At 32.1% G+C, this 18,929-nt stretch overlaps 2 protein-coding genes across 4 annotated transcripts in view; both read right to left on the bottom strand.

Annotated features, from left to right (window-relative positions):
• LOC127715637 (uncharacterized) overlaps window positions 1-4,917 on the bottom strand; it is a 145,418-nt gene extending 140,501 nt beyond the window's left edge. The window contains exons 1-2 of one of the 3 annotated variants that reach the window (XM_052221747.1): window positions 4,869-4,917; window positions 4,025-4,275 (exon numbers count right to left, since the gene is read on the bottom strand). In XM_052221747.1, coding sequence (XP_052077707.1) covers window positions 4,025-4,248 — 224 coding nt within the window. In that variant the 5' untranslated portion in view covers window positions 4,249-4,275; window positions 4,869-4,917. Of the gene's footprint in view, window positions 1-1,624; window positions 1,810-4,024; window positions 4,276-4,868 lie in introns of those variants that run through there. The other 2 variants (XM_052221746.1, XM_052221745.1) reach the window with 2 other exon arrangements.
• The window catches only part of LOC127715671 (uncharacterized), a 203,723-nt gene that overhangs the window by 51,318 nt on the left and 133,476 nt on the right, over window positions 1-18,929 (bottom strand). The gene's annotated exons all lie outside the window — the stretch shown is intronic.

The raw sequence follows: 18,929 nt of genomic DNA, 5'->3' as shown, positions 1-18,929 counted from the left end.
TAGACTATCGTTTGTTTTTTGTTGGTTTTTTTGTCAGTTTGTTTTCGACTTATGAGTTTGACTATCCCTTTGGTTATTTCCGCCACTCTTTAACGACAAAATCCAAATACAAAATGTATAACTCAATTTGATTTTCTCAACTCTCTATACGGTTTTTGGTGTGAGTTCTGTAAACTTTAATGTTCAAACTTGGTAGTGTACAGCCTGGCAATTTGAAGACGCCCATTTGATATGTGATTTTCTAGGACAACAGGATGTAAATCTTCCACTCGACCTTGGGGAGGGGGATAATCTTTCCTATGATAGTTTGAAAATCAATATCTTGAACACAAAATATTGAACATATATGTTTGAAGAATTGCCCTTGAAAAAAACATGCGGCCCAAGGATCACAAAAATTATGCGTTGAAAAATCTTCTTCCCCTACTTTAGGACTATTAAGGTTTATGATCCCTTCTGTAGGCCTGTGTATCACAAAATTTTCAAACTGCAATAATGCAAAAAAACAGCAAAAATACTGAAGAGAAGTGCCATTTTATATATATACCAAAGGGAAACGTCGTTCATACAAATGCTATTTATTGTTTCATTGGATTTAATAGAAAATGTGAACTTTTTGGCAAATTAAGCAAAGATTTTTACAGAAAATGCATAGACTTTTTTAAAGAGATTTTCGTTATAACATTTTAAACATAGATTACTCACTAGTCTGTCCATGTTATTCTAGCGTTTATTCCTTACAAAAATTCATAAACAACCTTTACCATAATAAAAAAAAAACATCGTGCAGTCACTAAAGTCGAGCGCACCCTAGAAGGTGTACTTGAATATGTCCATATAGGTACATGTTTTAATTTATATCTTTACTCAAAAATTTGTATTAAGGAAATCATTGCTAGCACTGTATGCATTAATCCCTTTTCTATTAAAAAGTGCAAAATTGTCAAATATAAGAGTACAAGGGGAAAGGCTGTGTATTACTATCTACATATGTTAAGTATTGAAACAAACAAAAAAGTACATATGATACTTAAATTAAGTAGAAGTTAGTAAAATAGTCCCAGCCCCTCTAGAAAATGCAACTTCGAACCTTAAATTAATACAGGAAACATAAGCAGTTCTGTTACATAAAACTGTGTAAAGATTTTAGTTCATTGGCAATTTTTTTTAGATGCAAGTGACGTTGGTCAGGTTTATGATTGTTAAAATAATATAACTATGTCGTATATCATCATTAAATTTATTAAGAAACCAGAAAATTCAGACATCTATCGAATTGGATGTTATGTGAATTGGATTATCATGTTTCTTCACAAAATTAACATTGGTATTTTTTACTAGACCGAGGGATGCAAATTCGGTGGCCCTTGAACGATTTGTATAAATCTTCTATTTCAGAAGTTAATACATGTACAAGTATATCTTGCATACACATCCCTTATGTTACGAAATTCGTCTGTCTTATGTTCATTGTTATTGAACTCATTTTTATGGTTGTGCGACTGCCCAAAAAATGCATAGTTGTTTTTGTGAATTTCACACTTATTATGATTGATAGGATATCTATATTTGATACATGGGGTCCTTGCAAGTTCTACTTGTCCGGCAGACAGGTTAAGCTTACCTTGATCATATTTTATGAGTCGGTGGTCAAGGTTAATTTTCGTTGTCAAGTCCGTATCTCTGATACTGAAGTAATAGGTCAACTTCATTTGGTGTATGGTGCACATGTCTTTCTAGCAGCGTTAATTTGACCTTGACTTCATTTTCATGGTTCATTGGTCATTGTGACGTTGGTGTTGTTTTAAGCTGTAACAGCACATTAGATATCACGAATGAGCTCATGAAATGATTCATCTGCACACTCAATTGTGGCACATTCCTGTCATTTGAAATATTTTGGACGGCGTTATAAATGTTTAACAATATGGTATACGAGTATATTTTCTTTGGAAATCGTGATCTTATAACTATAGTAAATTTTGGACCAAATGTATCCCCTCGTCCACCCCCCCTCCCCCCCCCCCCCCCCCAAAACAAAAAACAAAATCCCAACAAAATACCCGTAAAATCCAAGCTATCTAAGCTTGGTTACATATTCTAGTGGAGGTTATCATAGAAAAGATACAACCTCGAGCGCCAATTGCGCGTTTACAATACAGATTCGATACATTCTTCATTACATAATAGAGGTTGTGGATGGGGGATTACAAAACAGAGAATAATGGGCAAAAAATATAAAGAATAGAGAAAAATGAACCAACAAAATAAGAATAGAGAATAATGAGGTGCTAAAATATAAAGAATAGAGAATAATGAGGTGCTAAAATATAAAAAATAGAGAATAATGAGGTGCTAAAATATAAAGAATAGAGAATAATGAGGTGCTAAAATATAAAGAAAAGAGAATTATGGCCAAGAAGTATAAACAATAGAGAAAAACGGCCTAGAAGTATAAAAATGGAGAAAAATGGCCTAAAAAATTAAAGAATACAGTTCATTATCACTGAACTAGTATATATATTTGTTTAGGGGCCAGCTGAAGGACGCCTCCGGGTGCGGGAATTTCTCGCTGCATTGAAGACCTGTTGGTGACCTTCTGCTGTTGTCTGTTCTATGGTCGGGTTGTTGTCTCTTTGACACATTCCCCATTTCCATTCTCAATTTTAGAAATGAAGGACCCTCCATCTATACCCTCATACTAGTATATACAAACAATTTTCATCTTGAAATGCCAGATTTGATTGTAAGTGCTATGAAGTATTTGTATTCCACTGCAACTTAGTTCTTAGTTAAGTGCAATGAGGTATGCTTATAGCAACATTTTGATAACGCAAAATGTGTTTACTCCCTATTTTCCCAGGAAAATATATCTTAACACACCATCATATACTTGTATATAAAATTTCTTTCGACGGAATATGTTCAGATCCGTGCTGCTTTTCATAAATTTGTGGTTTCAAAACGAAACAAAACCGGGTCTTTATATTATAAACAATATTGACAAAACCGGGTCCTTTCATTTTGACATGGCCCATTTCTTTCGTTCCATGCATAGAAATACAAATATTGAGGTGCTCAAAGTAGCTTGTTCTGTAATCTCCATATATAGATCTTTCTTTTTGAACGTTTCTTTCCGTACAATGTGCAACAAATTCGAGGTAATGTTCACTCTAGTCATCTTTTTGACGTGTATTTTTTTCTTATTTCTCTTTCAATCTGGAACGGTTGAAGAAAATATTACTTTCCACAATCGAAAATAGTAATTTGTGTATGTATATTCTACAAATTCATACAAATAAAAAATAAATAAAAGTAAATCCTACATTTTCTCGGTGGTCTTTCATCCTATTGGATATTAAATACCATTGGGATGAAATATTTTTTGCCGGGATACTTTAGACACAGTGGAATTGTACATCTACAATTAATATTTAAGGTTTAGGATATTCTCAATGCTCTTCAACTTCGTACTGTATTTGGCCTTTTTAACTTTTTTGATTCGGGCGTCACTGATGAGTTTTATGTAGACGAAACGCTCGTCTGGCGTACAAGATTTTGAGCCTGGTATCTATGATGATTTTATTATACATATATCCAAAGAGATATTGACTACGACGAAACGATACATGTACCATATAGACTTTTACCATGTTCAAGTAATAACGTTAATGGTACCATTTTTTCTGCACCAGATGCGCATTTCGACAATTTCTGTCTTCTGCGATGCTCGAGGTCAAAATATTTGAAAATCAAAATCAGAATGGAAACATTGAAGAGCATGTTAAACCAAAAGAGACCAAAAGGTAAATCCAAATTCGGACAAGGAATCAGAGCATTGCATGACGGGAATGCATTTCTTAATTTTAAAATGAGTCCCAAAATTTTATAATTTACTTATTCTACTTTAAAAAAAAACCTCAAGAAATACTCGCTAATGGGGTGTAACCTTTTTTGAGGACAAACAAACGTCACTCACGTTCAAAGAATACATATTATTATACGACACAATACAATAATTAACCTTGATAAAGCCTCATCTTTTTCCTTTACTAAAACTGCCCTTTCCTCCTTTAACTTCTTATTCTCGTTGCGAAGAACTTCATTTTTGTTACTGACTTCAGTATCGAAATGATTGTTTTTTTCCAATTTCTCTTTTAAGTCATGAATATCTTCTAAGGCATCAGATTTAGAACCTTTCCAATTGGCTTGGTCATACTTTTCTTCCATATTATCCACACTATCCATTATTGAGATCTGGTTTCATTATCTACACTATTAGAAAATATGAATATCCATGTATATATATAAACAAGTAATTTCCATCGAAGCTTCTCAAAACTATTCAGGATGTACTGCTATGACTATGTATTTCAAACTATTTTACAAGTCAAAACTGTGTTCTTGGAAGAAGGTCGACTTTAAAAAGAATGTTAGATAATGTATCTTTGTTCATTTAACTGAAGATTGTATTAAAAGCTTTGTAATGCCATACTAGAGCGCATGACACATTCAGTATATAATTACCAAATGTATTTGAAAAGAAACCGGATCAACATATTAAACCATATCAATTATTATTTATAAAAATCTTATAAAAAAAATAACTCATGCATTTTGAAAAGAGAATAAGAATTTACTGAACAGTTTGGCAGGGAAAAAAGATCTAAAAGCTTTAGATTAATATTGTTACATGTAAACCGAAAAATGACCCCATACATTAGAAAAAGAATCATACTTGGACAATTCATTGAAAAACAAAAGTTGAATAAAAGAAAAGAGGAGAAAAGAGACTTCATCAAACTTGGGTAGTTTTTAGTTTTCCTGATTAAAATCAAACGTTCCCTTTTCCAAAAAAGTAAACTTACCATATTTGAAAGATACACAAATAAACAATCCAGTTGTAAATTCTACCTATGAAATATAGACAGGGAAATAAAACCATTGTTGTAACCTACTAAACACGATGTAAACAAGGGTAATCGGTAAAACGATTCACAACCGATATTTTATTCCTATGCTGATATCATATGGTAACGAGCTAGTAAATGTCCTACACATGCTTACGTCAGAGTACCCAAATTGCACCGAGTACCCAAATTGCACCAATTCAGCAAAAATAGCAGCGGGAATCTTACAAGTTTTCCTTGAGACTAAACAATTTGTATTTTCATGATTTGACATTATACACGTCTTTCGACATAGGTAAATATATCTAAATGTACACAAAACGTTCACAGTATATACCAAGAGATGATGTATTCACAAGAAAAAGTAAAATCTACGGAACGTTGCCATGCGGCGTCAACAAAAAGTCATCTTTTAAAAATGAGCAAATAAAATATCATATACAAGCATCCATTTCTTAAAAAATTAATAGTAAACATGAACTTATGTCAAATTGTTCTAAATATTTGAAGAAATAAAACAAAACATCTGTTATTCGATTTTTAAAGGATGTTAATTTAAGCATGGATGCAATTTGGGTACTCCTCATTACAGAATCATGGATCGTTTGGAGGTTGGTTCAAACCTATTTTTCTATGATTCAAGATGGATTAAAAATTAAAGTGGTGTAACTATATAGTAAATAAGGATACATCTATAAAATAAACACAGAATGGAAACTTTTGTATTGATCATAAATAAACGTAGGTGAAAAAACTGTCAAAATAGGTGCAATTTGGGTACCCTCACGTTACATTCATTGCACGATTATAGTTAAACTTTGTTTTCGATGAGCACTTATCAACATGCAAAAAAGGATAAATAATTTACCAAAAGTAAAAAAGTATCCTTACATCAAAGCAAATATTATATCAATGGTGACTTGGGTATATGAATATGTAACTTTAGTTTTTTTTCGACTGGCAATTGTATTTAAGTGGCAGTCCAAATTTTCCCTGCTTCATCCATCTGTCGTTATATATAGAATAAAAAATACAGTATAAAACAATATACTGGGAATGACTTGAAACCAATTGGATACATAAACACTATAAGTGCATTGTCGGATTTGTACAAGCTCTAGAAATAGAAAGAAACACAGGGACGAGGCTTGCAGAACTTTTATCCTGTCCTGCGTCTTGTGTAGACGTAACGCGCATAATTCAGTCGTTGACTTTGGTATTTTAAGAGTTTGGCAATACTTGGACGCGGATTGCGAAAGGAACACAAAATTGACTGCTTGCAAACAATTATGTGAATACCGCCTTTCATTCATAACAACAACATGGCACCTGGAGACGACTTTTGAATATTGTAAGATTATCGCATACGCTTGCAAGTATTTGTATACATGTATTAGTATTGTCAGATGGCTGGTTGCACGATTAACGTCATATACAGAAGACAGTAGATATTGTATATTTATGTTTATAAAGAGAACACTTTGTTATATTGTAACATGAAATAACCAGACAAAATTTCATATAACATATTTAACTATGAAATAGTGTCCTTGTCCACGAAATTTTTTCAGCTCCTTCTAGACAATATGGAACTATGAAATACTGTTCATGGCAATATTTTACTGTGAAAATTTTATTTTATTCATCTATTAAATATTGTCTGTATATGACCAATTTTGCATATGGAAATTTGTCCTTTTCTGGACATTATATCATAGGTTCGGACAAAATGATAAAAAGTCATAAAATATTGTCTTGGGTGACAATGTTTCTTAGGACAAAATTTTGCTTTACAATATAACCTGTCATTAAAATGAAAACTGGAATACAATCGTCATGTACAACATTTATTTTACTTAATCAAAGTTGAGTATCACGTTAACTGTAAGAAAATATCTTAAGCAGTTTAATGCCGAAAATCACTAGCCTGTCAATCAACAGTTCTCTCGATTAACACTTTACGGGCAGTGTAGATGTGATTCATATCATTGTTTATACCAGGAAACAACTTTGACCCTTTTTAAAGTGAAAGATATATCAGGCATACGTGTACAAATTTAAGTGTATAACTTATGTTATATATTACATAGATTGATGGATTATTTTGTTTGACTGTAATTTTTATTTTTTGTGAGAAAATGAAGGGTAAATGAAAAGCGAATTTTACACCGTATTTTGGAAATCTAAGAATATGTAGATATTGAAATAGTCATTAGTGAAAATAAAAAACGTCCGATATATGATAACGTTGAAAATATATCAGAGATTTGGAGTGGAAGGATTAATTTAAAAGAATAACATTTTTTCTCCAAGATGATTTTCTCAGAGATAGAGTTTTAGTGCTGTACATGTTTACTCTATTATTACAGTTTTGTTCAAAAATATATTATTGTGAAAAGTGTATAGATATAAGAAGATGTGGTATGAGTGCCAATGAGACAACTCTCCATCCAAGTCAAAATTTATAAAAGTAAACCATTATAGGACAAAGTACGGTCTTCAACACGGAGCCTTGGCTCACACCGAACAGCAAGCTATAAAGGGCCCCAAAAATTACTAGTGTAAAACCATTCAAACGGGAAAACTAACGGTCTAATCTATATGAAAAACGAAAAACGAGAAACACTTATGAACCACATCAACAAACGACAACTACTGAACATCAGATTCCTGACTTAGGACAGGTGCAAACAAATGCAGCGGATTTAAACGTTTTAATGGTACCAAACATTTACCCTTTTTCTGAAACAATAGTGTAACATCACAACATAGAAAAACACACTATAACATATCAACTGAAATATCTGAACTCAATCAAAGGACATATTAACACCAGTGAACATACTGTATACATGTATTTCAATTCCTGTTATCTCCTTTCTATTTCCAAATACAATGATAATCAGGTTCAAGGAAATAATAATCTGTATAAATATATGGAGATGTGGTACGATTGCCAATGAGACAACCACCAATCATAGACCGACGAAAAATGATGTAAACACATATACATTTTAGATCACCATATATTAAGTATAAGCAAAACTGATACCGTAAAGAAAGCTAACCAAGGCACTGGTATCACAAAATGTGAAACAATTTAAGTAAGGAAAAATAGCTGACTGATTTATGGTAAAATAAAAACAAAGAACGGAAGCAAATATGACAGAAATCAACAACGACAACCACTAAATTCCACACTACTTCACTTTTTTTTTATAATCCATTTACTGAGAAATATTCATAGAATGATATGATATTTTATTTCATGTTAAAAATATTCACTCAAAATCTCCAATAGTTTCTGTGAGTTGATTAGCTTTATCTTAATTGAAAGCAATTATTATTGCATTGATATTGTGTTTTATTCTTTACTGAAACTATAAACGTTGGGTTTTTTTCGGTACACAATTACATATTGTGGACTTTTTTCTACCAAACTATTATTTAATTCCTCGATGCTTTAATTGTATAACAGATGTTAACATTTATTTTGGGACGGGTCATCACCGTCCAGGACTATGGAAGAATATTCCATTTCTAAAATTAAATAAATCATGTAAGAATGTTAAATCTATCAGCTGTTTCAAGTTCCGTTTGTGGAAGATTTATTAGAACAAATGAATAGAACTTAACATTGGGCAAAATCAGTTTAGTCAGTAAATAAATAGAACAATTGTTTACCCAACATTAAAAAAAAAAAAATTGGATGACTTCAGCTTTTCAAGGTCAGATAGCTGCTTACGTGGGTATGATATCAATGTTGTTATATACAACAAGCCTAATCAACCTTGTTAGCTAGTTTTGATAATGTACATGTTAGTAATGAAACTTTACAATTAGTTTATGATTTATGTGCTTTTTTGTTCAGACATCCCGGTGCTATTCACCACATGACACTATGAAATGCTGCAGCTTCAGAGTCTGGTTTGAAAAATTTGAAAGATATACATGACAACTGTATTCATCCCTTTATAGGTTACACTTCTGTAAATATAGACAATGCAATTTCCCATAGAAACATCTTTGATGGCTAAATCTGTGCTACTTTTACTATGAAGTTTCGTAATAAATCATATCCTAAAATGGAAAGTTATTATGCACTTCTATTGTTTGCAATGGTCAAAACATAGGGTTGTGCGGCATATTTTCAACATGTATATGCCTTGAACTTCTTAGAGTTTAAACTTAGTCTAAAATTCAACACTACCCCTTCCTTTACTTTGAGTCTTCCTCAGAACCTAATGTGTCCGCTATCCAAAAATATTTATACTGGTGAAATTTTCACGTTGTGTGTCTTTCGAGATGAAACATGGAGATCATATCTGGGAACCAGAAGGTAAACACAACAACATATATATGAATATAAAATATCTCCCGAAAAGTGGCGTGGTTAGTGAAACAATTGTATTTACAAAGTACTACATCTAGTGAGACAGTTTATAGCAAGATTGGAGGACAAACTCATAAACTTAAAGAATAACGTAAACAACTGCACGATTTCTTAAGAGTATACTATTAATAAAAGAAATGGTACCTCTAGTGCTGTAGTACGTTATGAAAATTGAAAAATTAAAGTCTCTAGAACTATAGCACCTATACTGCTTATAGTAACAATTTAAGTACTTGATATAGCCAGTGATCTAAGTTTGGTTTTAATAGATTTAATTTACTTGTCAGATATATTTTTGGTAATTTTTATTAGCTAATGATTATGAAATAAGACAGATGAAAGTAAGCTGATATAACTTATTGTTCTTTTCGGATCCCCGAGGAAAACTGTATCCGACTAAGACTTTTAATGTGAACATTTATCAGATTCAGCCAGATATACCAACATCAGTAGGTTTTTACATTACATGGTACTGGTTCCCTAAAAGATTGGAAAAATGAGATCAGTAATGAATTTAAGACCCTTCAAGAAAATACATTGCAAAATGGACACTTTAACAAAAGTATTAGAGACTAAACCATTTCAATGAAACTAAGCGACGTTTATTTACATGTCCAGCCTTTGTCAACAACATCGCAAGCATCTCACATTTTGCGTCCAAAATCAGTGCTAGCAGTCCTTCCTTTTGGACCACCTTCATAGTCTCCACAAAAAGCAAAGTCGGAGAAAATGTCTAGATCTACCAAACTTACTAAAAAAACGAAAACAACACGTTATAAATGTTATGCGTCCGACGCGCTTTTCTGGATTTACCTTCATCAGGAACGCGAGAAGCCGAATATTGAAAGCAAAGGATGTACAAGAACCGAAACAGTTAAAGAGCTATATTACCAAAAAGGAAGTTTTCTAATCAACAGAGAGAAGTCAAGTGAAATACCCACATTCAATATGGTGTATCTAGGAGGATGGTTTTTACTTAGAAAAGGGTCTGTTCTACATAAGTTTTCAGGCATCTGGAAGGCCAATCAGTTTTTAATTAATTCGGAAAACACTAGACTGGTCCGAGTGGTCCAATACATCACACAATCAAGGAATACAAGATCGCCAAGCCGATGATATTAATCTAAGCGGTTGCACAACAACATACTTTTGAAGGAAATCAATATAACGGGAAGGAAAACTTCTTTCATTTGTAGCAGATCAACTTTGTCATGCCTAAGTTCAGTATACATAACGGTCTCTGAACTATCGTGTAGTTCAAATATGAAAGATTGGGGAATCCTTCGATTTATTTTTTCGATTCAATATATAAACGTCAAAAAGACATACTTTGTTCCTGGAGCAACATCTAAATGTCCTATCACTAGACGCTTTGACAATAACAAGGAGAAAAATGTTTGTATACGCATATCTGCAATTGGAAAATAAAATCTTAATAGACAATTATCAGATCTTCGTGATATCAGCTCAATGGCCACAGAAACATTGGCATTCAGAGTATCTATTATGTCAACTTAAAACTCGGATTTTCGCCCAAAATCTGCAGGTTTTCATATTGACATGATGGCTTATATAAAGAAAAAGGTTGGAAACAGAAGCATTTCTAAAGTAACAGGAAAGTTACTGTCTGGCTTATCGCGGAAAGGAATTCAATTAGATTTCTGCTATAAATTAACAAAAAACGAATAGATGGAGATGTGCAAGAGAAATTCACATTTATGTAATAGCGGTCTACAATAGAAAAAATTGAAAGAAACTGCTCAATTGTTTTTCAACTGTAGATAATATCCCAATTGGGTAACATTAATATATAACTAGATTGATTAAACGTTTTGTCAAATGTGTTTGACTTTTGTTCGCTTTCTTAAATTTAGGTCTCAAATGTGTTTGTGAAGTTAACCTTACATTCTTTGGTTTCTTAACTTTTATCTTAATTATTTGATAAATGATACTTTACTTTTATTTGCTTTCATAAGTTTTGGTCTCAACATTTTTTTTTTTTTTGTAAACTTCCAAGTCCTAATAAACGTAACTGTACATTTGCTCAATTTCTAAACTTTTGGTTTTAAATGTGTTTCATTCAGAAATATGTCCTGTGCACATGCCTGGTAAACACTAGACACCATTCAAGTTTCAACATGTGTTTATTCTTGGTTAAACTGAAGTTATTATTAACATAGGCGGCAATGGTAGCCTCTTTTTTAGTTCTGCGTTTTCACTATAAAAATCCGTTAAAAAAAGTGTCAAATTCTAAATTTTCAACATCTTTGGGTGTGAATACAATTGCAAAACTTATATGGTGCCGCAGCTTTTTTGATAGAAAAAAGTTTTTTTTAAGGTGACTCTTTGGCTCTAGAGTTTTCAAAAGAGTATGAATGAAGAACACTTCTTGCCTAAATTTTCACAGAAACTTTTGTTCATCACAGATAGTTTCCTCCAAGTTTCTCGCTATTTCTACACCAATAGCCAACACTCATTTCTCACTATTTCAATTTTCTTTTCTAATTAGCAGGGCAGTTCTACCTATTATTTTGGATGTAAAAACTAGGTGGCGCTAGTCATCTTTAATTACTTCCTTTTAACCTCATCCATTAACAACATGCACTGTCTTTGAAATTAAAGAGTTAATTTAAGTGAAAGAAGTAAGTTAGAGTTGTCCTTCTTGGTGCACTTACCTAAGATTAATATCATATATAGTAATAAACATTAATAATAATCTCTTGTTTTTGAGGCATATATCAAAGGTTATTGTTATATGTGTAATTTAATGTTTTTACTGTGACCATCATGGGATTAGACTTTCCATAGGTCTGAGGGATTATTATGCTCCGTTATTTAAAGTTTTTCAGAACACGTATTCATAAATGTTGATTCTTTTTCTAGTGACCGTCATTGAATCAGACTGTCATCGAGTCATGGAGTTATTATGCCCCTTTTTTCAAAAATATAGAAAAGTGTTATTGTTAATTCACACAAATTATCCTAGCATTCTTCTTGTCTGTAGGACATTTAACAATTCTTTTCCAGAGGTCTCTCTTTTTGTCATAGAATTAGCTGGCTGAATTTTTCCTGGACATCATAATACGTCAACACATTTATTTTGTATCATATTGCATATTGAGGCTATATCTCTTCTTAAGCGTTTGTCCTCCACAAGTATGGTGATAGCAATGCCTCAGATATTTTTTGTTGTCAATGAACGCAGTAATAGATATAGAACTTTTACCTTTTCTATATATGTCCTCCATTATGGCCCTGCAATATAATGCAGATTGTAGTCCATCATATTAACTCAAAGCTTCAACAGCTATTGTAGATAGAACTATCCCCTTTATTTTCTCTGCAAACCAATACTGAAAGAAAAATAATAGTTACGAAACATACATATAAACCGAGTAGATAGGCAGATTTGTGTGTGTGTGTGTGTGTGTTTGTGAGGAGAGTGTGTGTAGAATCTTCCAAAAGGAATTGTAAAGACAACTCATTAGAAATCAAAATTGAACGATTACTTTTCTTTCAATAGAATAAATGGAATTTACATTTTCTTGATTTCGTGCTTTCGAAGCATAACTACCATAACAACTTTAAGAGCGGTGACAGTAAAAACCTTATTACACTCCTTGTACTAAAGGTTTAAAAGAATTTGTTAGCGCTAAAAAATAGTCCCGCCATTAATGTTTGTTTACTTATTACAGAAATACGATAGAAAGTTCCTTTTGGGTTGCATTGTACTGCAATAGTAGTCAGCATACAGTAGATGCTGATATATCAAATCTTGTCAGTTTTTTTTTCTCATGATTTTGATTTGCAATATACTTCACTTGCAGGTGTTAGTTGATACCAATATGTTTAGATACACGCGAGCCCTTGATGGGCGAGTAGTTCAAGTAGCTCATATACAGAAATCACTAGTCTATCACATACTGAGGTTTTGTGTTAGAATCGCGCTTGTGGCAAATCCGTTCGACTCCGATCTTAATTGTTTGAAATTATAACAAACAGTTCTTGTCATTTTGAAAGAAACAAAAATATGATGTAGCGATCAAAATATTCTCATCATTGAAAGTTTTTTGTTTAGATGTTTCATTGAATTGAAATTATGTAAAATTTCGGGTACATGTATCTTGATAACGATGCTCGATAAAGGAGAGTAATTGTTTTAATTTTGGGGTGCCAATTTTAAATTCAGACAAAAATGTCTAGGTTCAAAATAATTTTGTATTGCTTGGAAATACAACTTTAACTTTTATATTTATGAAAAATAACAATATCCTTCCAATTCAATCATATTGTCTATATAAAAATTTGGTATGCTTGACAACGATACAACTATCCACCACAGGTCAATTGAAGTGGATATTAGCAATCAAAGGCAACCGTGCGGCCTTACAAAATGAGAAAAACCCGTACCCTATAGTCGGCTTTAAAAGGCCCTTACATGAAAATAAGTAACAATTCAATTGAGAAAACTAACGGCCTAATGTTTATCAAAACAATTTATGAAAAATAAATATGACAGACATGAAAAAACGACAACTGATCTACAGGCACCTGACTTGGGACAGGCACATAAAGAATGTGGCGGGGTTAAACTTGTTTGAAGACGCCAACTCTCCTCCTAACTTGGAACAGTGGTATAACAGTACAACATAAGAACAAACAATAAAATCAGTTGAAAAAATTTAACTCAACAGATCGATACAAAGCAGAAAAACATCAAACAAAAAAAAAGACCGGAAATACGACTGTGCCGGGAATGTAACATTTTAAATGAGTGTTGATTCGTATGGAGGGGGATACACGATAGCAGGAGACGCCGCTTACCCTGTCGACGCTCCGTTCTTGCTCATTATGGAATGCATGCAATTTCCTCAGTTTTTGTTTGTTACCTTGATTTGCCTCTTCTTAGTCGAATTACTAAATTCAAACAACGGGCAACTACTGTTGCCTTAATTTAAATCTTTTATAAATGCGGAAGTAAAGAAAAAAAATGTCTTCTTTATTTTGTAATCTATGTACACTTTAAGAAGAAATAAAAAAGTTTTAAAAAAGAGGCGGAAGATAAATTAACACATTTTTTTTTAATCGTGTTATATCGATCGATGCAAATGAAAATTGTTAGAAAAACGGTCAAGGACGTTCAAATTCAACATTCATATTTTCAAAGTTCCCTAATATTTTGAAATCTTTTACCACCTTTTTCCACGCACACAAATATGCATCTCCTGTGGACCTTTATGATTTTTTAGTATGAACTTTTGAAAAACGCCATACTTGTACATGGATGTGAAAATTAGAGAGTGGGAGAAATAAAGAGGGGATGAAAGCAAATAGTGACTTTTTAATACTGACTGTGCGAAGAACACTGCGCTAAAGTTGTTTTACGAAGTATGTGTCCTCTTAACACGACTGTGCCGGGAATAATGACTCTAAAGTATTTGACGAAGTTGTTGTGTCCTTAAAACAACTGTTCCAGAAACAATGAAGCTTAAGTTGTATACAAAGTTGGGATCCCTTCATTTTAATTCCATGGAACTTCAAGATTCTATCATTGATATGTTCATTTTCTATACATTTTCAGTGTTCAACGTGTTGAATTACTGGAAACACTAAGGTGTTTCTACCTCCAGTTATAAAAAGTCGTATTTTCGCACAAATATGTAGAACTTTCTGTTAAGTTGTCTTTAACTTTGTATTTAATTTGGCATTCGAACTGTATTCATTCCAGCGCCAATGATGAGTCTTAAGTAGACGAAACGAGTGTCTGGCATACCATATTAGAATCCTGGTATCGTTGATTATTTTGTATAGCTGTAAAGAATCTGTTTTATTAAGAACGAGATGAACGATGCAGGATCCTTGTAGACTACATGTTTTACAATCAAAAGATTCCAATCATTTTGCTATTATAAGAATCCATGCACACATATATTTATTAATAATTCAGAGATAAAATGAAGCTCATTTTGATTTTGATAATCGCCCATATCAGAGTGTGAACAATACGGTTGATGTATCTCAATAGGAAAAAGAGGACTCCGCGTGTAATAAAAGCACAAAGAACACCTTTTCTGGGAAAAAGAAATAGATTGCATTTCTTAAACATTGTCTTTGGCTGAAAAATTATTTGATTCAAAATGTATAGAAATAAAATAGTTTAGCTTTTGCAAAAATGTCATATCCTAAATGAATATAAGAAATAAGATGCACACAATGTTAATTGATAATAGAATTAAAATGATTGATTTGTCTTGCAGAGACAAGAACGAACAAAGCACAACTGTAAATTCAAAACAAATACTATATAAACTGTGTAACTATTTCAAGTTTCACATAAGTTGAAATAAAGAATTATACTTAAAGAAATCGAATTTAGCTGGGAATGGACTTTTCTGTTATTTTTAAACTGGATATGCAAACATTACATATACTGTGACATACAAATGAACACTATTCACGGCCTTAATGTGTTAATATTACAGTTCTGCTTCCCGTTTTAACGTACATTTACTCAATAGGCTTCTTTTAAAATATACTTTTGAATTAATAACTATTCTTCATTATTTCCAGTTTTACGTAATATATTTTAGTAGAAATGAAGAGTTATACCTATTTCAAATATTTTGAATTATGTTTTTTTTTTATAAGTCAATACACTAGAGTCTTATAAATATATTTAATACTTACTAACATCTCTGTACAACTCTTAACAAATACGTTGGCAAGCAATAGATGATATATCTTTAATCAACATGATCAATATACTTGAAAAATATATTTTATGGACATTTAAATCTTTTGTCGTTGAAAAATGGTGTGTTCACCTTTCCCAACATGTGATATTTTTTTTTTATAACAGGTTAATAATTTCTTGTTGGAGACACGTCATTGTTATGTAAGAAGGATACATGATTTACCTGTAATAAGAGTTGCAGTGACCCAGTGTGAATTTATATCCTCATATATCGTTAATCAAACAAATGATCTGACAGAAGAAACAAAGTCATTTAAATTCTAACCAAAAGATACGTACGACGATTGTTTTTTTATACTTAACCTTGCATAATACCTTCTAAAGTTACTAAATCAATAACACTTGAAAATTTTGTAGGAGGGGAACACTATTTTTAAGAAACAAACAATAACATTGATTACAGTGATCTGGAAGGATTTTTTTCTATGGGCCCCCAGGGCCCCCAAAAAATAAAATCAATGGGCTATTTTTAGAATTAATGGACCATGTTGTCTAATGAGTGGGCCATTCTTTTATAACAAAAATTAGAAAATATGTATATTTCAGCAAAAAGGTACGAACCTGTATGATTTTAATTGATATCATGGATATTGTTCCTGTGCTTTTGTAGTTTCAGTAAATAAAAGTTAATTAAGTTCATGGAGATTTATGTGACTAAAGACATAAAGATTATATGTTTCTGATGTGACTAAGAATGACATCGTATGAGTTCATGAAATGTAACATCACTCCGAAAATACACTTTAAATGGCTTATAATAAAACACCATAAAAATGAGTAATATATGACTAGACCAAAACCACTTCAATGAACAGAATCATTAATGAGGAAATGCTGATATCAAGATTAGACATCTGATCTGGACTGATTTTTAAAAATATGTACTAGTAATTATTGAAATATCTATGATATTTGATTAAAATTCATTCTTTTGAGAAAACATGAAACTTGTACATAGATGTATAATAATTATCAAACCATACAGTACAATAATAGTAGTAACATAATAAAAGATAAAAGTAATAACTGGTACTCTGCATTAATATTGGGCAAAAACAATAAACTGAGTTACTAGAACTACGACAATGGCAGATTAAAAGTAGCTGACCTAGATTTTGTTGCACAAAATTGGAGAAAGAAGAAATGAATCTTAATAAGAAAACAAGACCAATTAAATTCCAAGTTAGCTGAAATGATTTTTGGCAAGATTTGCAGTACATTTTGCTGCCATCATACGGTAACAAGGGCCATAACTTCTCCCAGACCGGGCAATATTTACGAGAACCTTTAACAATTTAATACTGGTACCGTCGCCTTGTTCATGTTTATGTTCCTTTGACATTAAATTTGGGTCTTTGTCGACTGCCATACTTTATTCCCGATGTTCCGTATTAGAGGACGTTTCTGGCATTTCCTCTGCATTTATTATATTATTATTATTTTATCAAGAATAACAAAAGAGAGTAACACAGACACAAAAACATTTCGCTGTAGGCATGTTTACAAAATGTACAAACGAACTTTAACCAAAGACTAAAAAATTGACTAGGACAGTTAAGCGCCTTTTATGGAGACAAATACTATATTAGAAAAAGGCCTATGGGTTTTTCAATCGAAATTAAAGCTTTTTTAAAGATTATAATATGAGAAATTTCTCAACTGTACTAGCCAACTTTCACATAATTAAAGTTGTTTACTTTGAAAATTTAGATCATTAATGATGGTTGATTAAGTTTTTTTGGTAATCAGATATACAGCACATTGCTATCCTTAACATGAAGGAAAACGCCCGAGACGTCCCAAAAATATATAGGTGGACAGATTATTCACAATTAAAAGTCGTTACCGACTCCAGAAAATATATCATAAAAAGACTCAGGACGTTCCATCTAGTATTATGATATGACTATAAATTTTCTGTTTTCTTATTGGCTAAGAGCATAGGAAATCCTCTTTGATAAAACATATATTCAGCGTAGATAAAATCACGAGAGGTTAATATAAGATTTGGAACAGTGTCCTCGTACCTAAATATAGAAACGTAAGATTCTTGTTAGCTATTTTAGGCATGTATAAATAAAATGGTTTTTAATTGGACGATCAAATAAATATCAACAAATCAACGCTCTCGTTAAAGAATCGTTTTAACTCGCAGACGACAGTTATGTGTTTCCGGCAACAAAGTATGGCTAGAGCAGCAGATGTAGCTACTGAAAAACGCTTTTCCTCGTTAAATGATGAAGAAATTAAGACGATTTTGATAGAAAAGGAATCTAAAAATACTCGCGTAAGGACATTCAAATCTTATTTACGGGAGAATAATCTACCAGAAAATTTCGAGAATTTGCCTAACAATGAATTGAACAGTATTTTGTTTAGATTTTTTCCTGATGATCGCACGGAAAGCGGTTAACTGTACAAGAAAACAAATCTGTTTTCATTAAGACATGGAATCAACAGACACTATCAAATTTCGATAGTGGTAAGGACATCATTCATGACGCTGATTTCAAGGACTCAAACAAGGTGATTTTAGCAACCATGAAAGACCTTAAACGTCAGGGTAAAGGAGGAATTAATCATTACCCCCGACTGAATTGTCAGATTTAAAGAAATTGTATGAATATTTTGATGTGATAACAATGTTTAACTCAAGGAAAAAGTCTTTGTTGACCTTATGTTGTATTTTGGGAGAAGAGGTCGTGAAAACATTCATGAACTTAAAACTACAGATTTCGGAGCCACAACAGATGTTGATGGGAGAGTGTACATATATATGTCATCAGGTGAATTGACACAAAATCATCAACAGGATGAAAACACTGCTGATGGCAGAATGTATGCTAGTGATGGTTAGTATATAGTATTTATT

Source organism: Mytilus californianus, unplaced genomic scaffold (assembly GCF_021869535.1).
Source record: "Mytilus californianus isolate M0D057914Y unplaced genomic scaffold, xbMytCali1.0.p SCAF_9, whole genome shotgun sequence".
Lineage (NCBI taxonomy): Eukaryota > Metazoa > Mollusca > Bivalvia > Mytilida > Mytilidae > Mytilus > Mytilus californianus.
Note: the sequence above shows the minus strand (reverse complement) of the source record. Positions and strands in the feature narration are given on the sequence as shown.